Here is a 25102-nt window from a genome sequence, read left to right on the forward strand (position 1 = left end):
GGTCTCCATTTTTGAATGATTTGTTTTGTGTGTGTGTGTGTGTGTGTGTGTGTGTGTGTGTGTGTGTGTGTGTGTGTATACTAATTTTGAATTCATTAATGATGACATCTGATTTAAGTAATAGTTCACAGACTAATGCATTGTCTAAACATGCAGATTTTATGTCCCTTCCAGTAGTCTCGATGTAATCTCTCATGGCTAGAAGCATGCATGATCTACTAAAACTTGCTGAAAACAAGAAGGCAAGACAAAATATTAACTAACAGCCATACAGAAGGCAAGGCTTTAGTTTCTCTCCTCATTCACACTTTGGTAAGTGAAAGACGTAATTACTTCCCTGCTTCATACAGTGCATGAATAAGTGCTCAAGTGTTAGTGATGTAAAAAATAAACAAATATAATTAAAATAATAGGAATCTCAGCATTGATAACTGGTAATGCAACATCCTAAGTGACACACTTGTGTGTTTAATGTCAAACACAATATCCTGTCCATCCTATCCTATCCAGTCCAAACTCGTAGAGAGCAAGATGTGCTCTAACCATGGGCTTATTCTGTAGCAGCTCCACTGACTTGAAGGATGAAGAGGAAAATGTGAACAATGTCAATGTAGAGAGAGAGAGCTCCGTAGATGTACTCCTCTGGGCTGATGGCCAACTCTCGATTTCCAATAAGAAGCTGGGTGTTGTATACTAAAAACTAACACAGAGAAGAGAAGACAAGGCAAGGTTTAGTCATCAAAAAAGAAGGAACACGGGTTTGTCTGCTTCTGTCATCTTGAGTGCAGTATGGAAATACAAACCATCACAGATTTTTGACAACAGCTGGCAAAACTGTCATATACTTTTTTTCCCCCTGTTAACCCCAAATCTAGTCACAAGCATAAAGTCACATTCAAGATCAGACAAGTCAGATCAACACAGTTGCTAGATTGCCATACCATTTGATATTGATTTCCTTGTTCCCTATCTGAATGAATCCTGATGTGTGAACCCATGTACTATTCTCAGGCCAATGTGCCCGCCTGTACACAAAGACTATGAGTCTACAGCCACACTAGCTGTATTTACAGCCCAGCAGTGCTTTGAGCTAAATGCTAACATGCTAATGTTTACTATGTTCACCATCTTAGCGTTTTAGTATACTAATATTTACTAATTAGCACTAACCATGAAACCATGAATGTCTGAACAAATTTTCATGGCAATCCATCCAATAGTTGTTGAGATATTACATTATGGACCAAAGTGGTGGACAGAGCGGCATTGCCATCCCCAGAGCCATGAATCAAGCAGTGCTAAAACTATCACAACCAAATGGTGAAATTGCCATGAAATTTTCTGATTGTATTCAATATCCCCAGAGAATGAACCCTTTCCATTTCCACTCTCAGACCAAAACATCAGTTAACCACAGATGATATCACATAAATTGATGGGCAGATTGCCAACATTCCCTGAGCCCCTTCGTGGTCCTATGGTGATAAACCGTTTGTTTTCATTTTACTAATCTCATGGCCAAACATCTCTTGCACTAACATCAAGACACACCTGATGGATCTAAGACTCTAGAAATAGCAAATTGTCAGCATGTTGTTAAGTCAAGGGAACAATTGTGTATTTGAGGGTGTAAGGACCATTATGCATCTTGTTATTCAACAATAACCTTGTAATACCACGCTTAAATGCTCTCTTTAAATTCATGTGAGTGTAGACTCACCAGAGTGTAAACGATGGCTCCAATTGCAGCGTAGAGCATATGCAGCCAAGGGACCTGTTGAGTGACATAAGAAAGGCCTCTGAATGTGAAATCAGTCACACAGATACACCCTACTGAGCTGCTACTCCTTACACTGAGATACAAGAGTAGAGAGAATAAATTAAAGAACTTGACCAAAGAGTCCTCACATAGTGGAAGGAGAGGACGACCGCTGTAACAATCCCAATAATCATGAGCAAAACGGCAGCAATACAGAGAAGTCCCCCGCAGGAGGTGAAGTCCACCTGTGATGAGAAACAAGTCATTAACAGGATGAAAGTGAAGTTAATATGCTTCAAGCCACATGAAAGAGCAGTCAAGATAATTGGAAAGAGGATCAGAATTAGGTAAAATAAATAAATGGGTTGGATGTGTCACGTACCAGCCCGAAAAATTTAACTTATTCATCTTGAGTTGCATCAGACTGAGAAGTTGGATTCACATCTTATCGCAAAACGTTATAAATATTTAAAGGAACTCAGTGCCCCAGTGTAATGCGAGACAAAGGCGTTCTTTTACACTGACAACAAAGACATCCTCTGACAAGCCACAGGCTACTGAGCTACAGAGAGACACAGTTTACATCTCCATCTACCTTGGTTTGGAAGCAGAAGATTGTGACAGCTATACAAACTACTGCTGTTATTCCCATGGCCAGAAACACTGCTTTTGTTTCATAATAGCTGTAAAAGATACATATAGTGATTAAAACAGAAACATAAAATATCACAGGGTGTAATACATCATTAAATGTACTGTATTTGTGTATTGTGGTGTATTGCCTGAAAAACAAACCTCGAAATTGTTCCGGCCATGTAAGACAAGGCAAGAGTCTGCGAGATAAAACATGACAACAATGTGTCATAAACGACAGAGTGGGTTTGAACCTTTTTTCATTTTCTTTTTCTTTCTTACTGGCTGTCTTTGTTTTGTTTTACTTTTCCAGTCTTTAACTCAAATATTATTTCACTCCTCACAATATGTTCTCAGTTTTGCCATATGGATCTCTAACAAACAATACTTACAAATATTCCCAGCAGCACCAGATTCCATGGGAAACGCCTCCTAAACACAAATTGCGATGAATATTTTAAAATGTATACAAACAGATGTATCATTACTGGTTAGGTATTAATAAGACATAACATTAGCAGTAGTAAAACTGTTTTCTATCTTATTCGGAGAGGCCAGGGCCAGGCTTACCTCGGCTTTTTGCAGCAGATGAGAATGCAGTAAACCAAAAAATAAACCACACTATGGAGAGATAAATCACTACTGCATGTCATGACAATAATAGCGCTGAGAATATTGGGGAGTTGCTCTTTCTATGTTTTTTATTTAATTTAATTGCATTGAAAGTATGTTTTGTTTTGTTCCTAGAGTGTAACTCACAAAGATGCCCAGTAGATGCCAGGGTATCTGATGACAAACAGCCTCACTGGGTCACTATGAAAGCACAGACACAAGGGATCACTCAGGAGTAGACTGTTCCTCGCCCTCCATCAGATATAGTAAGCACTGAGACGGAATATTAGACTGGGATGAACAGGGACACTTACACAAATGTAAAGACAGCAACAACTGAAAAGGTGACGGCAAGCTGTGCTGCTAAAATTAAATAAACCTGCCCACAAACACAAAACCAAGCAGTTTTGTTGAGCACACAAGAAAACATTTCAGTGGCTGTAGATGAAATTAACAGGATTGTCACTGGCACTCGACAAACAACAAAAAACACACAGCAAACATCTGTGTGACATGATCAATGGTGAACATCCTTACCTTTCTAATGAAGGCATGCCGAACAGATGTGCTCTCCCACTGGGTGGTCAGAAAATCCTCCATTACTCCTGCAGAATTGGGAACAGCAAAGTGGTAATTTATATTTATTACACTTGGGAGCTAATCTAAATATAATGCAGGATATGATTAAGTAAAGTCCTGTATAGTTTCCTCAGAACCTGGGTTGGATGCAGGCACTCCAGCAGACAGAGTTGGTATTGTGGTGGGCACCCCAGATGGAGAGAAGCCAGGGGCTGCCCACATCCCAGCTTGCGGGTAGACACCCTCCTGGCCCCAGTAGCCAGGCGGGCCGGGGCACATGCCAGGACTGGGGCTGTAAGATGGAGGTGGTGGAAGAGGGGAGCCATGTTGTGGCTGGTAGGGGTAGTTTCCATACTTAGGAGGGTGCAGTGCTTCCTCATAGGGTGGAGGATTATCAATTTTAGACGTCATGATCTTGCCGGCCCACCTTGAAGAGAGGATAAGTGACGATCAGCTACAAGTGTAAAAGGTAAACTCTCCAACCTCTAACTATTTAGTCTGGTCAGTATGCTATTAAGAGTTATCCAATTAATTAGTATGTACTTATACTTTTCATTTTTACAATTACTAAATAAAATCTGGTTGTTGTGCAAAAACTACAACACAGTTAAAACCACCTTGTAACAAAGGTAGCAATCCAAAGTTCTGTATTTATTATCTGCTAAGCTATGTCTGTGTACTTGTAACAAATAAATGCACCATATAAAATAACCTAGTCATACTAGAGAAGTCTAGGAGAACAATGACACAAATGAGACTCTGAATGCTCATTATAATTTCATCTGAATAAATACTTTCAACATAAACAAAGAGAGAAAGAAAGAAATGTTACTTACCTTGTGGCTTTAGTCTAAGATGGGAGCCCTGTGCCCTTCAGTCCTTTCTGTCCTTGGAGCTTTGCAGACTTGAACCACAGGATGTCATCTTTGTAATAGGATATGTTCACTGAAACTCACACTGTCACTGATGTGTTTCCGAAAGCATGGAGACTCCGGTTGCTCATGCTCCTATTCAAAATAATAATAATAATACAACTGAAAAACAAACAGATTGTTGTGTGTATCTGTGTCCTACACACATTTAGTTGGAGGTTAGGTAACGCTACTCCCAACGCTGAGTTGTTTTTTATTATTATTTTAAGCATCATGATATATTTTTCAATAAGCCTATTGCATTTTTCCTCTTAGTTGACCCAAATGTAATTAAACGCTATACAGCCAACTGTTTATCATCTCATTCTGAGCTAAAGTCTAGTGTCAATCTATGTCCCAACAGGAAAGTTAGGCATCGCTAAATTATTTAGAAGTCAACCGAAACCTGGCTCGATTCCATATTGACGCCATATAGAATTAAATAATTAAAGTGGAATTAATTCGTACATGTCACAAGATAGAGTGGTAAATGCTGGGCTAAAGTCTTAAAATGATAACTCTGAGTATGAATCATAGACTACTATAAAACATTGTATTTTGCGGCCACAAAATTAACTTTGAGTGGGAATAAGTTTAAGCTTAAAATAACGACTAAACTTAAAATGAAGTTACAATTCTAGCCATTTTCTTGACACAACGTCACACAATTTACCTTAACGATAAGTTTCTGTAAAAAAAAACAACAAAAAAAACCGTTAACTTTTGGTAATGAAGGCATTTTTTCACACGTTAGACGTTTCTTGAAGCACAATGGACTCGGATGTGATTGAGGAAAAAATTCAAAACATGTTTTAAATGTTTCACAATTAACGCTACTTTTTAATAAAAACATTGTAATATTTTTTTTTCTCCTCGCTTCCGAGGTTGGCGTGTCGCTTAAACACGTCATTACGTTCCGCTCAGAGGCTATGGCGCTTCCTGACTGGATGGTAACGCTGGTTATCACCGCATCCTTCTTCTGTTTCTTCTGTTTATGTGTTCGTTACAGACGCGCAGGAAAATTGTTTTGGAGAGATTTGTTGAGCAAAATAATGGCTCGCACGGAGAAGCCATTGTTCCGAATCGCGTGAGTGTATGACCTTCCTTAATAAAACAAGATTTTGTTATCGTGGTGAGTCTCTTTAGCGTAGCGTAGCAACATCTAGCAATTCTTATTAAGAGAGGCCGTCCCACCAAACTGTATTCAAATATGTTCCAATTTTAGGTTGCTTTGCTACTTAGTAAAAGTTCTACCCCTGAAATTTTGGTATAAAGCCTTTCCTAAACTGATAATAGCCACTGTTTTATTCGCAATACACACTAGCCACAAACGTATATTTGACGACTAGTTTATTTTAGGAGACGTTGTTGCTTACAATAACATGCCAACCAACTAATTGCTAGTTGTTGAAACTGTCTCATAATTGGTGCTGCTTAGTGGAACACAGTTTTGCCGAATCGAAAAATGGCACTTTAAAGTGGTACTAGTTAGTACTTTGGCCACGTTAAAGTTGCAGACATTTCACTTGAGTAGGCGTGACCACCTTGTCTTTTGAAAGATGCTCACTACATGGTGGGGTTAGCATTATCAACCCCAGCTACCAGACCCAATGTTTCCTAGCCTTTTGAACTGTTTCGCAGGTACACACTCTACACTCGGACCAGACTTGGCTATATGTACTACAAGAGGCAAATGAGGAAAGCCCGAGAACATTACCCTGCTGGACATTCCACAGCTCAGCCCATGGAGTTCAATGGTATGCAGCAGTCTAGATTTTACACTTTACTACGTTCATACAGTGGTTGTTCATATGTTCCTTGGTTATTGTGAGGAGATCCCGAGTGCCGTCCACAAAACGGAAAGGCCCTGTTGGTTGGGTCACACATAATGCATGGAGTCACATGTACAATATATAGATGCAACTGTCATTACCATCAGTGCAAAGGTGCTATCATTTCATGACATACTATTCACATTATACCTTTTAATACCACATGTCTACTTCTACCATTCTAAATGAAAATGTTGTACTGAGTATTTCATTTGTAATTCTTTGTCTGCCCACAGGTATCAAAATAATTCCCATCTCGGTACTGTCTGACAACTACAGCTATCTTGTAATTGACACGGCCTCCAGTGTTGCAGTTGTTGTAGACCCTGCAGACCCTCAAACAGTTCAGGTGAATGTCTCTACTGTCAGTAAAAGCTTTATTTATTTATTTTTGTCTCTAAGGGGCTTTCGGATCTATGTTACTATGCAGATAATGACAAAATGTTCCTGTGCAATTAGCCTTTTCTGTTGCAAGAAGAGATAGCTAATAGTGTTTCTAGTGATGTAATTCTTGACCACAAAACACTTTTATCAAGCTCACAAACCCAAAGGGACTGTGTGACAAGTATGCCTTCCTCTTACTCAGTCAAGTATCGCATATTGACTCCTCTGATTTCTTTATTATCTTTGCTTTGCAATCACATGTATTTTACTACAGCTGTTGATTGTCAACAGCTTTAGCTCAGCAGCATCCATTACAGGCACACTAATACCATACTGTGTCTGCAATCTGAAGTATTTTGCAGCTCGATGGGCTTTTGAGTAAAATGCTGCTGAAGTGTTGTTTTATATGGTGAATGAAGGTTTTAACAGCACTTGTTATTTTTCAGGCAGTCCTTGAGGAAGAGGGAGTTACGTTAGAAGCAATACTCTGTACACACAAGCATTGGTGAGTTTTATAGGTTTTATACATGCATATTATTTTAATATGTGGTTTGTTTTTAAGATTTTATGTATAAAACATGAGGAAATGGGGCTATATATACACTACTGCTCAAAAGCTGCTTTGGAGTCGCCTGCTACAAAAGCTTGATTCGGTACAGTCAGATGGCTGAGAGGAATACTCAATATTTTTGAATGGTCTTTTATGCTTTTAGGTTGTAGAAAGTGCTCTTTACAAATAAATGTTATTTTGTAAGAAGGGTTTGCAAAAAAGATAATGTTTTGTACATGGAGAACAAAACGCTGTACAATGGTTCAACCAGACTGACAATTGAAAGGGCAGAAAGAGACAAAGATACCGCTGAGCAACAGTTAAATAAGAATATAAGAAATCAGCAGTCACTGGTAAAAGAAATTAGAAGCTTAGCATTAAAATCTGTGCAGATTGAAATAGGAACAGGTTCCTGTTTCAGTGTCAAGTGCACAATAATGCCAATAACAAGCTGGAATTAACAGGCGTGTTGCTTTAGCAAAGCTAGTAGCTAGAGTATTTGTATCTGTCATGCAACACTGTGGGAACATCGACTAAACGGAAGTTTTAATCATTTAATTATTCTAAAACTCTTTCAAATGTAAACAATACATTTGTTGTATAATTATACTGTTTATCTGTTAAAAGAGCCATTATTGATGGAAAACATCAATGTAACAGGAAAATGATAATGAGACTTAAACTAAAATAAAGAGTATGTAGTTGAAAATGCTTAATGTAGATTGAAAACAACACAAATAAGCAATTTTCTATTGTGTCCACAGTACCGGCAAGCCTCTGCTTTCTGTTCCATTTACAGGGACCACAGTGGGGGAAACAAAGGGTTGAAAAGGCTTCACAGCTCATGCAGAGTTTATGGAAATGCAGCTGATAACATTCCTGGACTCACGCAGTAAGTCCCTGCTCGCACTGTATAGCACACTGCTTCCCACAGAATCAGTGTGACTGTACTCAGTCCTGTCTTGTTCCCTCTGTCAGCACTCGTAGCAGCTGACTTCACGGTAAATTATCATGGTATGATAAACTGTTGCGTTATGTCTGGGGGGTTGTGGCCTATGAATGGGGGTCATCTTAAGCTAGACAACATCCAAACCACTGGACTAAAGTGTATTGTCCAAAATGACGATGACGGATTTGACTACATAAACCACAAAACTAGTCGTTTTTGTGGTTTATGTAGAAATGTCGTAGAAATATTGTACATATATCACTTTTTTGAAAATGTATGAATCTCTTTCTTTTTTTTTGTTGTTGTTGTTGTTAATAAATCAATTGGCTATACGTTTAGCAATTTACTGCCCAATGCCCCATTCCATTTATTATGCTGTTCTGGGTTTAGTTTTCCGTGTAATGCCCTGCTGCTCTGATTGTCTGACAGTTTGGTAGGAGAGTTACATCAGAGCTGACAGATTGCCCACACATTTTTAAGTTTCCTTTTGATTTGATTGTGTAACACATTAAATAAAAAAACTCTGCATCTTAAATCCTTACAGCACTTTCATTAGTTTTTTCTGTGTTCCCAGCCCTCTCTCACACAAGGACTCAGTAACAGTTGGCCGTATGCACTTTAAGGCCCTCTTCACTCCAGGACATACAGTGGGCCACATGATCTACCTCCTAGATGGCCGGGGGGTCAGCGCCCCCTCCAGCCTCTTCTCTGGTGACCTGGTGTTCCTCTCAGGATGTGGTGAGTTACAAGAGAACAGGATCCATAGAAATAATCATATAGAACTGACATTCTGGTTCACACTAAAGAATACAAAGAAACAAAGAATACAGAGCAACAGAGACCTCTGTTACAGTGGTGATCCCTAATGGGCCACTGAATGACTGCAATTGACCAATTTACTCTAAATCTTTAAGTTTTAAATTGAATTCCAAGTAGCAATGAAAAGATCCTAAAAAGTGTGAAGTCTGGCCTTCTAAATGCAGAGACAATACCTTCTAAAAACTTGTAGATACCCTGTTTTGAACTCAGAATTACTTGAGTGAAACCTGTTCTTGTTGTTTTTCAGGAAGGATGTTTGAAGGCAGTGCCACAACAATGCTGTCATCTCTGGACACAGTCGCCTCCTTGAGTGATGATACTCTCTTATGGCCTGGTAGGATAGTCTTCACAGTTGTCAGAGACTCCGTGTCAAACAAGTGTGTCAGTGTTTGCGTGATGTGGATGTGGCGGTGGTTTGAATGTGCTGTGGCTTGATTTCTGTGCTTTGACAGATATACTGTAGCACCAATGCACGTGTTTACAGTCAAAATCTTATTAGGGGTTGTATGGGGACTTCTATAGCGTGTAAGTGTGGTTTAATGCGTGTGGGCATGATTTTTTTTATTTTTTATTTCTGTGTCCACTGGCTATCCCTCAGGTCATGAGTATGCAGAGGACAACCTGCTTTTTGCTGCTGAGGTTGAGCCACACAACGCTGCCAGGGAAAACAAATATCAGTGGGTGCTGCAGCAGCGAGGCCAGAAGCTGTGCACGGTGAGAATGATATATTGCCATTGTTATGCCTCTCTAGCACGCCATCCTAGAAAGGATTCACGTTGTCCAGCACCTGGGAGGAAGGGCTTATCACCTGCCTACAGTGTACGTGTTGTCAGTGCCCCAGTGCTCGCTCTCCTCTCACTCCCTCCTCTTCCAGGCTCTCACAGTTTGGTCTTATCTGTGATACAGTCTGTAACAGAGCAAAGGTTCAGTGTTGAGTGAAGTGCCTATCCAGAATTTAGATTAGTTTTTATCTACCATTTATACAGCATGGCACTAAAGGCAGTATCACACATTTATCCCTGAACTTCCATACCCAATACTCAGTAAATTACTGACTACATTGTTTTGTCTGCATCATGTGCATGCAATATGGCTAGTCTGATTCCTCAGTAATAGTTTGACAGTTTTTGAACATGATGGGCAGATCAGGGGTACAGTAAAAACATGCACACAAACAAGAGCTACCTGAAAGATAAACTATTGTGAGAAAGGTGTATAAACAGCGCGATTGTTTGGAGGGCGAGATGATGGATCTCCATGTCTCATGCTTCCGCTTTGGACAGCCGCGTCACCAGCGTACGTAGTGACTGGCGCCTACGTCGTTACCACAGCAACCCGTGCAGATATGTTGGTGATGTCTGGACACACAAATCCAATATGATCACTTGCAAATAACAGTGCAGACAGTCTGTCCTTAAAAATCGGATTTGAGAAGCAAATCTGATTTGAGTGCAGTTTGAACAAAGCCTTGACTCGTCACAGTAGGAAAAGCACAGGTGTTACTAATAACATTAACGATGGCTCTGTTCTGTTCAAGTGTCCCAGTAAGCCGTGACAGCGAGCCAACATGCACAGTACCAGGACCCTGAAACTGAAAACTGAAGCAGCTAAATGGAAATCAGCCATCATTAATTTTATTATTTACACCTTGCTTTTCCTACAGTGGCATGTGTCTGCTGTGAATAAGGCCTATCATTCTGATTATTACCACGTGGTTTATCTGGCTTGCTGTGATACTACCTCAGACTTGGCTTTTTGACAGTGCTGCTTTTGGTGGATATCCATTAACTACGTATTTGAATTTGCTTTGTGATGGGGAAGGAGGGGTTGCTCAGAGAGCTTTACATTAAACAATATGATAGCAGAAATTCCCATTAACACTTGAACTCCCTGCTTTTAACTTCTGTGATCCAGGGTTTTATCATCTGGATTGACAATCAGTGTGGATTATGTCCAACTAAATGCATAAAATGGAGAGCTAAAGGGTATTTTTTTTCTTTGTTGAGTAGAAGTTTCGCAGCAGTTGAATTGGGGCAGATGCAGAAATGCAAAGCTGTGCTGGTTTAAGTTGGCAGGAATCATTTGTTACCCACAATTCTGTTGTGTAAATGAATGAATGGCATGTGAATTATTGTGGCCTCTAGAGAGATCAATTTTGAAAAGGGCTGCTTTTTGACATGCACTTCAATTTCAGAGTCCGTCCACTATCGGAGACGAGAGGCAGTACAATCCTTTCTTGCGCAGTCACTCTGCAGAGCTCCATCTGGCCCTGGGCCTCCAGCAGTTCCAGGATGAAGACTGGACCCAGTTCAGGGCTCGGGTGCTGGAGGAGCTGCGAAAACGCAAAGACCTCTACAACAGGAGATAGAACTGGGAACAATAAGACCAAAAGTCAGAGAACAGAGGAGTGAGCTCACCTGTGCTGGACGTGGTATGAAAGCAGCAATCTGCAGTTTTAAAGTAAAGATGCGGGGAGCTCTGAGGTACTGTATAAAAGGTTAAGTCTGTTCAAAGAAACCAGTTTTGTACATTTAAAGGGGCATTCAGTCATTTTTGACCTTTATCAACCTGTATCAGAGACTACTAGAAACATAGTCACAACTTCATTATTACATGATACTAATCAATAAGCCTATGGCCTCCCCACATACTGTATATTATGCTAATTTTGTGTTTCTAGACAGTGCTCATTTATTGCCTCTTTAACACAGAGACAAAAACATGTAGATTTGCATGAGTAGCTTTCTCTTATTTTACAAGTAGGTAAAAACAGATTTCTGATTCTGGTGTGTGAAGCACAGGGTGGTAACAGGTCTGCACACTACATAAGTTAGCATGTTAGGTACTGTGTTTTTTACTACACAACCTGGTATTATTTTTAAGGCAATAATACATTGTTTTAAAATCCTTACATGAAGATCTTTGGTACGCTGACTGTATTTGGTATGCTGGTTTCACATTTACAGTGCTGCTGAACAGTAATTAACTTTGCTGTGGAAGCTGTGATTTTTGGACTTGAATATTTGATTGTATTACTATAATGGTACTGTAAATTTAACAAATCACAAACACTGCTTGCTGTCGGTACTTTGTATTAAAGTCAGCACAACGTATTGGGGGGGGGGGGTCTGTACACTAGCCTTTCATGTGAATCTTTGTTTGCTGAATCAAAGAGCCAATTTTGTTTTGACTTAAACAAGATGTTACTAACATGAGTTCTTTATGATGCATGTGATTGGGCTACAAGCTCTGTTTTTTTGTTGTTGTTGTTGTTTTTTTCATTTTATAATCCTCCTATGAAACAAGAATTAATCTGAAACGGGGCCCCAGGTATTAGACGTGGAACATGTGTTTTCTAGTACAGCCCTTTTTTGTGCCCCTGTATTTTCCAAGTGGTAGTAGTTGCACTACATGAACGAGAACAGCAGCATATGTGAAGGATTTGACCGGTAGTGCACTGTAATGTATGAAATGTGACTTACTGTTGAATTACTCATAACTGCCAACAGTTATAATGAACATAATCAAACGTACAGGGTGGTGTTGAGCCAAACAATCTGTAGGCACACACTTTGTTTTGCAATCACTTTTGACTTTTGTTTAAAATATGTAATATTCGAGAGTAAGATGGTGAAAGATCTTTAATCTTCTTTATAATATGAGACTACAATGTGACATTGACTGTGGCATTACTTTAAAATTTCAGAATTTTGGAATGTTTTTGTAGCCAATTTGAAAACTTTGGAGAGCAAAATTGTACATATTTTTTAAAAATATTGAAAGATTTATTATACTGTGACAATACAATTACACTTAAAATTATTTCAAGTAAAAACGTATTCTTCCCATGTACATTTGAATATTTTGGTTGCTATTTATAAAGGAAGACTAATGCAGCCTGAGATGGGCGAGAATGCAAAGGAATACACCTTTAAATTTTTGAGGAGATACGAGCGCTCTTCAGATTCCTCCGTTTCTCCTGCAGAAGGGCTCAAATCAAAGCACCTTGTCCCCTGGTGATTGTTGACTAAAATGTTATTCTGTTTGTTTGATGCAGATTCGCATCTTATTTGCATAGGTTTGAGTTATGAATACCACCACATGGGAGACTGTTTTACTTCAGGTTACGTTTTAATGAGGAAATATGAAAGTAAACTCCTTCATTAGAGCTGTGTATGTGTTATTTGTTGTCTTTATGAGTGTTCAAAACTGACAGCTGAGTTATTTTTCCCACTGCTGTAACTTCCCTCAACTCAAATAAGAACATAACCTACTTTATGCACATGCAAAAGATACTCTATAAAAAAAATGTGAACTGAACAATGTGTCGACAAAGCAGTGTAATAAAACACAACGACGAGCTGTAGGATTACAGACCAATGTGTTGTGTCTTGAGAATTGTGTCTACATTTTAAGTGTATAAATCAGAGGGACACTGATGAAAGTAATTTATTTTGCATAATAAGAGATAAAGGAAAAACAAAGATAATACTGTTAGATTTTTTTTTACTATCAACATTATTATGTCCTTGAAAAGTCTAAACCTCTGATGCACTTTACACAGTCAGAAGCAGGCTTGCATTCGTGCCTGAAACTGTCAGTACTTTCAAAAAATACATTAATAAAAACATTTATTTAAAGCCACCACAACCAGAAACTGCTGCCTTGGCTAACACAAACTCAATCTATCATAAAGCAATGGACAATCCAAGTACAGTGTCATGTAGGTCAATGGATATTACTATTCCCATTTTCCTCCATTTAGGCCTTTTTCCCCAAAGACACTCTGACATGTCACTGTAGTAAAAACGCAGGTGTAAATAAGTAAATGAATGATGGCTGAATTCAATTTCAGCTGCTTCGGCTTGGAGCTATTGTTAATGTCATCGGTAACATCTGTGCTTTTCCTGACATAAGTCAAAATGTCTGCTGTGAAAAAGGCCTGTTACAGATGCATTTTTTGTAAATCAAACAACATAATAATCATGAATAATTGTACAGGGGACAAACGTATCACTTGACAAGATAACTCAAAATTATAAGTTATAATTTCACTAACACAAGGGATTGTTTTATGTTACTGTAGTCTGAAATTTAAAGAGCATTATGATATGTATTTGCTTAGTATTTTAGGAATTTATCACACAATACACTTTCAGAGCATTTTTTACAAGACCAAATTCAGTGCTATTGCATATATTGTACAAGACAATTTTGTTTAACACCTGCATTTGTAGAATCCTCTGATCTGCCAAGTGCACAACAGTCACCATTTTAACTATGTACAATGTGGATAGAGGAGTTAATGGACTGACTTGAAAGGGTGGTGTATATTATAGGCCTATTGCATGGGTTTGCTTGAGATTTCAAAGGTGTTAATAGTGGAGCGATCGTGATGTTTTTTTTCTCCCACAAGGCTTCACCTTAAAGGCCTAAAATCTCTGATGTCTCATGGCATGAAGATCCACTGTCCCTGTGAACAATGAGCATGAATGACTTATAGAATACGAGAGATTGGCAAATGCAATTTTCCATTCTCTCTGCAGAATTAAAAATGCTTACCACTAACTTTAATCATAACTATCCTCTTTGAATTCGATTCCTTGACACCAAAAGAGGTAGGTTTTGCCTCTAGACAAACGACTCTAGAGGGAATCTGGAGGCTGGTGTTATGATAAATTTACCATAAATGCAAAACACCAGCATAATGAAAGGGGGAAATGACTGTTTTCTGATTGGTTGTTTCATTAGGTTTCAGCAACATAACTATTAATTTCCCTTTTTATTTTGTATTAGTTCATTTTAATTTACCTGGATACTTTCAGTGATAGTTCTGTCTCCTTATTTAACTATTGATTTTGTTGCATTAATGTTTTCATTTGGGATGTCTTTGCTGCCTCTTTTATTGATCATTAAATATAGATAGATGCTACATATCACTTAAATAACACCTACTGTAATAACCATTTGCGTTGCTCCAATAGCCAAATAACCTGTCAGAGCCTGGTCTTTATCATCTCCTCCGCTCCGCGTTTTCGTTCTGATCTCGTCAACGTCACAAGTAGGAAGTGGATGCGGAAACACCAAACAGCAGGTAGTTTTCAGGCAGGACCACATCCATGGGCAGGACCTGTCTGTCACAAATCACAGCTTCTCGGTCAAGATGTTGAAGGCGGTTATTTTAATTGGAGGCCCTCAGAAAGGTGAGGATAAAGCTCATCCTTGTCGCGTTTTCAGAGTCAGCTGTGCCTGGTTAAAGCGAAGCTAGGTTGCTAACGCTAACAAGCCCTCTAAAGACCCGCTGAGCTTGTTTATATCACTGACGTGGCACAATGAGAGGACACCACACAAACAAAAGCAAACAAGAACATTTAGCTAATACTTAATAACCTAATATTTTTATGACCACAACACTAAGTGTCAACATGTAAATAACAACTCTGTCTATGCAGGTAGCGTTAACAGTTCTGTAACTGTTTGTACCCTACCTAATGTTATTATTGACTCATTCAATTAACGTTACCTATTAGACCCATTATCTCGTATGAAGTGAACGAACTCCAATTTAAAAATGAGAGGTTTTAAGTTTACTGTACACTTACTACAGGAATAAGTTAAGTCATATGTTGACTCATGGCGTTAGGACACACTCTGCAGTTCGGCATGCAGTTAAAATATATTAACATGAGAATAGTGTAAACCAAGCCTGGTGCTTAATTTACTACCAAACCTTTTGTTGAACACTTGCTTGTCCATAAAGATGGACATTTAAAATGCCAAATATCTGAAAGGATTTATCTTTTTATATTTATACATATACATATAAGAGAGGACAGGGCATCACATATCATGTATTTAAGGGTTCTGTTTAGTTTTGATACACACTAGAAACATGAGAAAACGTAATCTGATTTGCAAGTAATCACCTACATTGCTTTGCAGGCACAAGGTTCAGGCCGCTGTCTTTTGAAGTTCCCAAACCCTTGTTTCCAGTAGCTGGTGTGTCCATGCTGCAACATCACATTGAAGCATGTGCCAAGGTGAGCAGTATTAGCGAATGTAGCATACAATGTATGTGGAAGCTAAAGTAGATTGTTTAAAGGTAACACTGTGAATCTGTTGTATATTCAAGTTACAGATTGTATCTAGTTAATAAAAAGTTGTTTTGTGTACATATTTTGTGTGTCATTAGTTTTATATTAGTGTTATATAAGTTTGGCCCCTGCATAGCATCACATGAGTCCTGAAGTCGAATCAGCCTATGATAGTCTAACTGGGTGTTAAAAAGAGCTTGTCGTCCCAGTTGCTGGTTGGTGTTAATAGTTTTTTCCCTGTGGCTTGTGATGCAGAGAACAGCCATTAATGAAATCAGTCCAGTAACAAACATCTTTTGTGTTACAAGGTACCGAATATGAAGGAGATTTTGCTCATCGGCTTTTATCAACCGAATGAAGAACTGACCAGATTCCTGTTTAATGCACAGCAGGAGTTCAAAATTTCCATCAGGTAAACAACAGAGCTCTTAGGTACCTCGCTAAACAAGTACAGACGTATCTGGTTACTTGCATACTGAACATTCATATCAATGAACTTCTTTCTTTTCTTAATTGCACATTAAGTAAAGAATAGACACCAGTTATAAAAAATATTCTCAGATGCTCTGAACCGTGTATTTGAAAACATTTCTTTGTTGAATGCGTTATTAACAGAAATACTTAATATATTGCTTTTCTCTTCTTTTTAAGTTAATGTTTTCTGTACAAGTGGAAGTACTTTTCCTGCTGTGGTGCACTACCACTGCTGAATGGCTGCTGGTGTGTTGTTCTTCCTGACTCTGCACCGCAGGTATTTGCAGGAGTATGCAGCCCTGGGCACCGGAGGGGGCATCTATCACTTCAGAGATCAGATTGTTTCTGGCAGTCCAGAAGCTTTCTTTGTCCTGAATGCTGATGTCTGCTCAGCATTTCCTCTCGGAGAGATGCTCAGCTTCCAGAAAGAACATGGAGAACCAAACAGCTTTGTTATCCTTGGGACAACGGTGAGATTTCATTACTGACAGTTGTTACTGTCTTTAATAGAACTTATGAAATGTAGTCAAAGTAAAACTCCAAAAAGTTCTCCTTTCTTTGGTTATTTATTGTGTTTAGCTGAATGTAATGAAATATCAGATCTTGGTTCTTTGATGTCAAAATTTGACATAGACTAAATTCTACTGCCATTCTTCTCTTATCAGTCGAACAGAAAGCAATCCATGAATTACGGCTGTATTGTTGAAAACGAGGAAACAAATGAGGTATTTAACCCTTCCTATCTTATTTCCCTAAATAGCCGTTCATTACTATTTCACCTTGATATAATTTTTTTTTAATCAGGTCTTGCATTATGTGGAAAAGCCGAGCACATTTGTGAGTGACATCATAAACTGCGGTATATACCTCTTTAAGCCAGACATCTTCCAGCATATCGGCACCGTCTTTCAGAAGAATCAGCAGGACATGTTGTTGTGAGTTGAAGCTCTCCCTCATGGGGATCTCTGTGTGGGAATGCCTGTGATTACCATTTATTCCATTTCTTTGTTGCTCTTCATTTGTCTTTTTTTCCTTCCATTCTCTTCCCTGCCATGATTTCTGTTTCCTCACACAATCATCAGATATCCATACGATGGGTAAGTTGGTACATTTAGGCTACATGGTGTAGTTATAGGGCAATTAGTGTATGGTGTGAGCTGTAGAAAGATAACCCATGATAAGACTGAGATTGCATAGGGGCCATTGTGAATGTTGTCTGTGCCCTTTTTCTGTGCACTTTCTTTGGCCAAATTATGCACCTCCCATTTTGCAAGCAGCTTGGATATTTTTATTTATTATTTATTATTTGTGGCAATTTTTGACCTTGAAACAGGCACTACGGGAGAACTCCAGAGTCAGAGATTAAAGGAATAGTTTGACGTTTCGGGAAATATGCACTTACTGTCGGAGCATTAGATGGAAATATTGATGCCACTCTCGTATCTGTTTGGTAAATATGAAGCCACAGCCAGCAGGCGGTTAGCTTAGCTTAGCACAAAGACTGGAAACAGGGCAATAGCTAGCCTGCCTCTGTCCAGAGGTAACAAAATCCACCTACCAGGACCTCCATAGCTCGCTAATTAAGACTTGTTCTTCTGGACAAAAACAGAATTGTAAAAACGACAATTCATTTTATTTTTCTATTTTACAGTGGGTTATGTGCTGGACTATTTCTTGGTTGTCTGGCAACTGCTCAGAGCCAAGAAACATCCAGCACTTAACCTGTTATCATTTTTACACTTCAGTTTTTGTACAGATTAAACAAATGAGGTATAAAATGTTAATTTGTAAAATTCAGAGGTGCTGGTAGGTGGATTTTGATACCTTTGAGTAGAGCCAGGCTAGCTGTTTCCACCCTGTTTCCAGCCTTTGTGCTAAGTTAAGCTAACATGCAGCTGGCTGTAGCTTCATATTTAATGGACAACTACGAGAGTGGTATCGATCTTCTCATCTAACTCTCTGCTTGAAAGCAAACACAAATTTCCCAAAATGTTGAACCTTTGCTTTAAGTCCTGGATTAAAGACAAAATTCATTTGCAATATCTTTATCCGTAGGTTAAAAAAAATCCTTTGTCTGATGTTTAATCTTTGTCCAGAAAAATCAACCCTATTGTAGCTTGCTCTCCCGAATGTCAAACACTGCATCCTGCATTTTTCAACGGTCTGTTCATCTTCATCTTCTTCTATTTACATGTACTTTTATATTTTCCCTGTTGTTTGTTTAGGTTAGCTAGCGAAGACTAATTAGATAGCTTGCAGTTGGTGAAACTTTGTGTTACATCTTATGAATTCTTGCTCTGTTTGTTAGTTGCTACACTCAGCTGTGCTTTTCTTCGGCACATTAGAAAAAGCTTCCTGTCTGATCACAGCCTAAATGTGCATGTGGGCAGATTGCACCCTGGTCACTCACAGAGGCCATAATAACACATGGGTCAATATATGGATTTGTCTGTCTTTTTTAAAAAATTTTATTGTACTTCAAGATTTTAACACTTTTTTTTTTTCACTTTTTGTGTTTTCAAATGTTCACTGCGGCACAGTAGACCTAACATTTGGCATCCCAAGGACACTTGAAATATATTACAAAACGTCAAACCACGCTGTGCATAATTCACCTCCTAACATCAATAGCACTTAAATGAAGCTGGGTACTGAATCAGCAAAATTGTTGAACACATCAGAGATACTTGATAGAAATGAGAAGGGTTATACTTCAAAATCTCTCAGGGAATACTTTGCCTCTAACCACATCCCCTCCTTTTTGTAAAACTTCGATTATGGGTGCAATCCTTTAAAATATTCCTTTCATCAATATTTAACACTCTGTTTCATCTTGGGGCTCTCACAATACACTATGCCAGAGACCCTGATTAATATGGAACACGTAGACTCTTCTACTTAAGTTTTGATCACTACTAGGTAATCAGCTTTGGTTTCAACCCAGTACTGACACCATCAAAGTTAGTATTAGTGATGCATTTTAACTCACTGCTCTCATTTTATTCTAGGGGCACGATTATAGGGCATTAAATTCATGTTTTTCTTTGGCTTTAAGAAAAACATTTTGGAAGTAATGGTGCCACAGGGCTGGATATTTTCATAATATCAAAGACTATTTAAGTACAAGTGGGGTAAACACAAAGCAATGGGAACTCATCCTCAGTTCTCAAAGTCTTGTATTTTTTCTTTTTCTTTACTGGTACAATTTCTAGTACAAGAAAATGATAATACATATTTAAATGGCTCATTAGGTAGTCAGGGAGAATGGTAAATTTGGTCACGAAAGACTTTAAAGTGGCAATCCTTAAGATTTCAGTCCTGGTTGATCTGGCAACACCTAGTTACTGGTGGTTACAGCAAATGCAGTTTAATACTACATGTCACATAATTCTGGGGGCAGCAAAACAAACTACTGTTGTTTTAATAAAGAAGTCAGGCAATAATTGGCCTTTTTCCATAATTCTGTGAGCAACCATGATCTGATTTTATGTTGCACTCAGCATGAGTCTGCGCACAGCAGGGCACAGTGAAAGGAGTTGGTTACCTCGCTGAGGAGTTGGAGGTGTGCAGCCTGTCGCCTGCAGCTCTTCGTCTTCATCATTAGCAGTAACTTAATACAGCATTTTTCCTGGGAATGTCGCCACAGACACCCAGTTTGTAATACAGCAAATATCATTGGGCCATAGACTCAATCACCATTGTGTTACCTCATTCGGCGATAGGTAGTGACTTAACAGACATTTATTTAAATGAAACTCTTCGAGATTATAACTTTAAGCTTTAAAATGAGTATGTCTAGGGCTAGGCTGCAACACAAGCCTGCAGATCCTGTCAGTACTTATGGCTGTAGAGGGAGAACCCTTGCCTGCAGTGTCTCATCATTTGCTTAATATTTAGGTACATCCACTTTAAGGCCACGTCTTTTGGGTGCCTCATTTTGAAAATATATGTTTCACTTGATTCTTTAAAAAAAAAAAAAAAAATATGGAGAGAGAAAATATCGATAAAAACTGAATTTAGTTGTGATGTTGCAGTGAAAATTGAATAGGATTTTCAGTTTATAATATGTTTTTCTGTTTAAATCCCAACTTTGTCGTGGATTTCATTCTAACTTCTAACTTTGTGCACAAGATTGTATTTTAATAAATGAGGCCCCTGGCCCTGGTTTGTAACTCAGTGCCATAGACTGATGATCTGTCTCTTGCAGAGAGGAGCCAACCAACGGCTGGCACCGAGCAGAGGCGATCAGACTGGAGCAGGACATTTTCACTGCCCTGGCAGGACAGGGCAAACTCTACGTATATAAAACCCTCAGCTTCTGGAGCCAGATTAAATCCGCTGGGTGAGTGCGTATGTCATAAATGCTGTCACATTCAACAGGACAAATTTGTCTCTGCAACATGGACAACCCTGTAGCCAGTAAAAATGTTGAGGAGAAGAGAAACATTGGACTGTCATAGACTTACAACCTAGCTGAAATAGTATTCACATAAAATGGTTTGTTCAGATTGAACACAGTTGGACACTATTATTATTCTTTTTGAAGAAAACCTTAATCAACGTTTAAACATTTTACAATGTTGTACTTTGAACACCAAAACTGTACATTACTGCCCTAATCCAAAAGAAACAGTGTGATATTGATAGCATTGATATTGGTGCCATCAAAAATGCCTTTGTTGTTTTTTTTATAATCTTTTCCCAGGTCTGCAATTTATGCCAGTCGGTTGTACCTCAACCAGTATCACACAACTCACCCCGAAAGACTGGCCTCAAATAAGGAGGGAGGGCCCAAAATAAGTGGTAAGAGTTATAAATCTTTTGTAGATTTGTCCATTTCCTGAATTATTGAATTTACTATATTATTATTATTGAATATTGAAGACAAATTTATTCACACTTCCTCTCACTTCCCTAGGTAATGTCTATATCCATCCTACAGCCAATATTGACCCCACTGCTATGGTAAGCATCCTTCCCTACCATGTTGCATTCATACCATAAATGCATTCATATGAACATGTGCCATTAACAGAACACACTTTTGTGAAAAATATGGAGCTGTTATTGGGGAAAGGTGTATCTAATCTTTTTTCTTTCTCGATCCAGTTGGGTCCCAATGTCTCGATTGGCACTGGAGTGACTATTGGTGCCGGGGTCAGAGTTCGAGAATCCATCATCCTCCATGGTGCAACTCTACAGGTGAGCCCCTGCGTTTCCTGTCACTGCCCAAACAGGACCAGCCAGGGCTTGTTGCAACACAGCACTCAGATTTTTGTACATTTTCACACTAGAGCTTTTTCCTCACTTGCACTGGTTTGGTATTTTGGTGTCTTGCCACGCAACAAAGTGCAGGTGAGGTGCACTGCAATGTGCAGTCGGTACTGTCTGACATGAATTTAAAAATGTCATTTTCACCTGATTGCCACATAAATAGGTGAACTAACTCTTACGTTTAAGGTAGGTTTAAGGTTTTGGTTCAATAAGAGCAGCCTTTGCTGAAAACATTAACCTCCCTCACAGTATAACTATCACGTTTGGAATGAAATTGGAACTCAAACTAAGTGAGTTGAAGGCAAATTTATCTGCCCATTTACTGCGGGTGACATCTTACCATTTTATTAGAAACATTATCCACACTTCCACAGCGACTTCTCTAGAATTTATCTTTAAGCTCTTCTGTCATACCAGAAATATTGTTGCCTTTGCCTCTCACAAAGATGTCATTTTTAACGATTTGGAGGCTGCCATAATTTAATCCCATGTCTCCAGTGATGACTGGATGCCTCCAGAATGATTTTAGACTGCGGGTGACTTATTGACTTACATTGCATATTGCCTACAAGGACAATTTGTTCGTTGTGCTATACTTCAAAATAAACATGACCTGTTTTTAATCTGAAGTTATAAGTACTCTGATTTGACATGTAGGAAGTGTCTCTAATACAGCATATCTGGATACCCGAAACCCCCAGTTATCTGCTGATGAATATTTCAAAACTTTTAACTTGTTTGATGTTTTTCCTATAGGATCACTGCTGTGTTTTGAACAGCATTGTGGGATGGGACAGCACCATTGGCAAGTGGGCAAGAGTAGAAGGAACCCCAAGTGACCCAAACCCCAATGATCCCTACGCAAAGATTGACAGCGAGACCCTCTTTAGAGATGGAAAACTCACACCCTCAATTACTATTCTCGGTAAGCATGCTCTGACCTTAAGTGAAACTTGCATTCCTCAGATGAATTGTTAAATATTCATTATATTCAGTATCAAAATATGTATTTTTCTCTTCAACATTTAAAAAAAATTGTTCTCAGAAATGAAAAGCTAGTGGATTAATGAGGGAAATGCTTTCATTTTCCAAATTTGGTTGCTTAGACAAGGGTTACTCCTAAACCCATGCTGGGATCAGTCCCAGCAGTTATCTACAGAATATATTTGGATAGTAATTTGACACATTTGTGCATGCATTTGTCTTATATTTTCTAGCAATAAGTGGCCAACAAGACTCAATAAATCTACAGGAAGCATTACTGAAGTATACATCTGACATCTGTCATCTTAAGTGCTGAGTGCTCATTGTTTTGAAGTTTTTGCACAGCACTTCCCAGAGATCACCTGTCAAAACAGTACATCCGATACTAAAGGATCTCTGTCATTTGATTTTCTATGACTTCTTTGCCTGTTCAGCCATGGTGGAAATTGCTGTTTAGGCTAACTACCTTTTTAGGGGATTTTTTTCTTCATTCCAAATAAACCAGAAATGTAAAATACGTCACATCCTATATGTCAGGAGTGCGAGTTAAAACTGAAATATAATGTGTATGTCCTCTGTACTGTACTACACTGCAGAGACTACAGCCTTGCTTTTTCTCCTCAGGTTGTAACGTGAACATCCCCTCTGAGGTGATTATACTCAACTCTATTGTCCTCCCGCACAAAGACCTCAACCGCAGCTTCAAGAACCAAATTATTCTCTAGTTAATCTTCCTCACGCTTCTGTCCACTTGCTGTCACCGATGAAGGATGCAGCTGGACACACGCCGGCACTGCCTCTGAGTTATTGTATATAAGGTGTCAAATGAAGATATGGGACATTCATTAAATAGTTTTGAAAGATAGATTTTTATATATTTGTCCTCGAGCCTTTATGCATCATTGGGTGTCAGCAACATTAAAGAGAGGCTAATCACGCATGTTGATTCACCTTGAAAAGTGCTGTCATGCCAGAGGTTTGTATTGTTTTTTATTAACTTTACCGAACTGTAAAATTAGTGTAGACACCAGTGTAATATATTTGGTTGGATGTAATATGATGTAAAAAAAAAAAAATAATAATAATAATTTATAGACGACCACGCTGCGTTTCTCAAGGGCATCCTTGACAAACTTGACTTGTTACTTCAGTGTGAGGAGAGGAATTATAAGAAAATAAAAATCACTGGCTGAATTTTTAGAGGTGATTACTTGTGTGGAGCTCTGATTAAAACCTTTTAGCATCCTCATTGTTGGTCTTAAAAATTGACTACCACCAAAATAAATCAGCGGGCTTGAAATTTACATTGCAATCAAGTAATGTTGCCTTTTAAAATGTGAACTTAGCAGGGGGCCTTGAGATTCTGCCATATAAGCAGCAACAGCAGATACTTAAATTGGGCATTCGCAATCACTGGAGGAACTGTTCCAATTTATGGATACAGCACATTAACATTCACTTATTAAGCCCTCGAGCACTCATGATCACTTCAGCACTTTTGTTCCAATTATTGCAAAGAGAGTGTCTATTGAGCAATGTAAATTGTGATACTGGAACTGCAGCATAATATATTTTAATCAAGTCTGTTCATAAACTACCCTTCAATGAAAAGGAAAAACAAGTTAATGTACATTTTTATTCATGGTGGGTTTATTTCAGGTTTCATATGTAGGCGCCTGTGCTTTTCATTGTTGATTCAGGTGCCATAACTGCTCCAAAAAAACTGCCTCATGCCAGTCTAGGGCCGCTCATTACAACGTTTCTATCCTTTTGGTGGGATGTTCATCAAAAAAACCTGCGTGCTCCTCACATGAAAGGCAAACCTAAAAATCATTTGATCAAATAGGCTTTCCACTCCAATAACAGTGAAACTTATGTTTTTATGCAGAGAACTGCTCACACTGGGGGTAGAGCTTGTAGATCTAAATTCCAATATTATTTACTGAACACTTGCTGACAACATGTTGTTGAAATCTTGTTCTTGTTTTTTTTTTTTTTCTTCTGCCTCTCAGTGGGAAGCATAGTCCGTGCTTAGCTCTGAGCAGGTCAGCAGAGGAAGCACAGGAAATAGGACCTGGGTGTTATAAGGTAGAAAATATACAGGACAGAGTGACAAAAAAACATCAGATGGGGGAAGGACAGCAAAGGTGACGTGACAAAAGATGGATTAAAATCCCTCCCATCCTGTCTACGTGAAGGGCAATTTAGCTTGGTGAGTCAAAAGGGCATGTCAGCTGTCAGAAAGTGT

At 38.7% G+C, this 25102-nt stretch overlaps 3 protein-coding genes and 1 long non-coding RNA gene across 6 annotated transcripts; 2 read left to right on the forward strand and 2 right to left on the reverse strand.

Annotated features, from left to right (window-relative positions):
* Positions 1-46: 46 nt before the first annotated feature.
* LOC122886159 (protein lifeguard 3) lies at positions 47-5367 on the reverse strand. 2 transcript variants are annotated; one of them, XM_044218164.1, is made up of 13 exons: positions 5168-5367; positions 4420-4590; positions 3721-4010; positions 3542-3609; positions 3319-3383; positions 3152-3205; positions 2963-3013; positions 2785-2824; positions 2555-2592; positions 2355-2442; positions 1909-2004; positions 1721-1774; positions 47-700 (listed from the first exon to the last, which is right to left on the reverse strand). In XM_044218164.1, exons 3-13 carry the CDS (start codon positions 3992-3994, stop codon positions 551-553), a joined length of 978 nt encoding a protein of 325 aa, XP_044074099.1. In that variant the 5' UTR covers positions 3995-4010; positions 4420-4590; positions 5168-5367; the 3' UTR covers positions 47-550. The 2 variants fall into 2 exon arrangements, with proteins under 2 accessions (XP_044074099.1, XP_044074100.1); XM_044218165.1 differs by lacking the exon at positions 2963-3013.
* Positions 5368-5385: 18 nt separating this feature from the next.
* pnkd (PNKD metallo-beta-lactamase domain containing) lies at positions 5386-13408 on the forward strand. Its single transcript, XM_044218162.1, has 9 exons — positions 5386-5581; positions 6136-6251; positions 6563-6675; positions 7157-7215; positions 8060-8152; positions 8784-8947; positions 9276-9362; positions 9627-9742; positions 11223-13408. The coding sequence occupies exons 1-9, from the start codon at positions 5424-5426 to the stop codon at positions 11394-11396; spliced, it is 1080 nt and encodes a 359-aa protein (XP_044074097.1). The 5' UTR covers positions 5386-5423; the 3' UTR covers positions 11397-13408.
* A 234-nt stretch (positions 13409-13642) lies between these two features.
* Positions 13643-15115, reverse strand: LOC122886160. The gene is made up of 2 exons (XR_006380275.1): positions 14984-15115; positions 13643-14501 (listed from the first exon to the last, which is right to left on the reverse strand). It is a non-coding gene; the product is annotated as an uncharacterized LOC122886160 (long non-coding RNA).
* gmppaa (GDP-mannose pyrophosphorylase Aa) lies at positions 15075-24048 on the forward strand. Of its 2 annotated transcripts, XM_044218160.1 has the most exons (13): positions 15075-15231; positions 15971-16068; positions 16431-16534; positions 16874-17066; positions 17262-17321; positions 17401-17531; positions 17679-17693; positions 20804-20938; positions 21302-21399; positions 21515-21561; positions 21706-21798; positions 22627-22795; positions 23479-24048. In XM_044218160.1, exons 1-13 carry the CDS (start codon positions 15192-15194, stop codon positions 23577-23579), a joined length of 1284 nt encoding a protein of 427 aa, XP_044074095.1. In that variant the 5' UTR covers positions 15075-15191; the 3' UTR covers positions 23580-24048. The 2 variants fall into 2 exon arrangements, with proteins under 2 accessions (XP_044074095.1, XP_044074096.1); XM_044218161.1 differs by lacking the exon at positions 17679-17693.
* Positions 24049-25102: the final 1054 nt, after the last annotated feature.

Source organism: Siniperca chuatsi, linkage group LG12 (assembly GCF_020085105.1).
Source record: "Siniperca chuatsi isolate FFG_IHB_CAS linkage group LG12, ASM2008510v1, whole genome shotgun sequence".
NCBI lineage: Eukaryota > Metazoa > Chordata > Actinopteri > Centrarchiformes > Sinipercidae > Siniperca > Siniperca chuatsi.

Bases quoted from the DNA above. Each gene is read 5' to 3' on its own strand.
- LOC122886159 (XM_044218164.1), bottom strand. From the start codon at position 3,994: ATGACGTCTAAAATTGATAATCCTCCACCCTATGAGGAAGCACTGCAC. The intron at 3,206-3,318 runs GTAAGTGTCCCT...GTGCTTTCATAG, and splicing joins GTTGCTGTCTTTACATTTGT to TGACCCAGTGAGGCTGTTTG. The intron at 3,014-3,151 runs GTGAGTTACACT...ATCTCTCCATAG, and splicing joins GGCATCTACTGGGCATCTTT to TGTGGTTTATTTTTTGGTTT.
- pnkd (XM_044218162.1), top strand. From the start codon at position 5,424: ATGGCGCTTCCTGACTGGATGGTAACGCTGGTTATCACCGCATCCTTC. The intron at 8,153-8,783 runs GTAAGTCCCTGC...CTGTGTTCCCAG, and splicing joins AACATTCCTGGACTCACGCA to CCCTCTCTCACACAAGGACT. The intron at 8,948-9,275 runs GTGAGTTACAAG...GTTGTTTTTCAG, and splicing joins GGTGTTCCTCTCAGGATGTG to GAAGGATGTTTGAAGGCAGT.
- gmppaa (XM_044218160.1), top strand. From the start codon at position 15,192: ATGTTGAAGGCGGTTATTTTAATTGGAGGCCCTCAGAAAG. The intron at 17,067-17,261 runs GTGAGATTTCAT...TTCTCTTATCAG, and splicing joins TTGTTATCCTTGGGACAACG to TCGAACAGAAAGCAATCCAT. The intron at 17,322-17,400 runs GTATTTAACCCT...TTTTTTAATCAG, and splicing joins AAAACGAGGAAACAAATGAG to GTCTTGCATTATGTGGAAAA.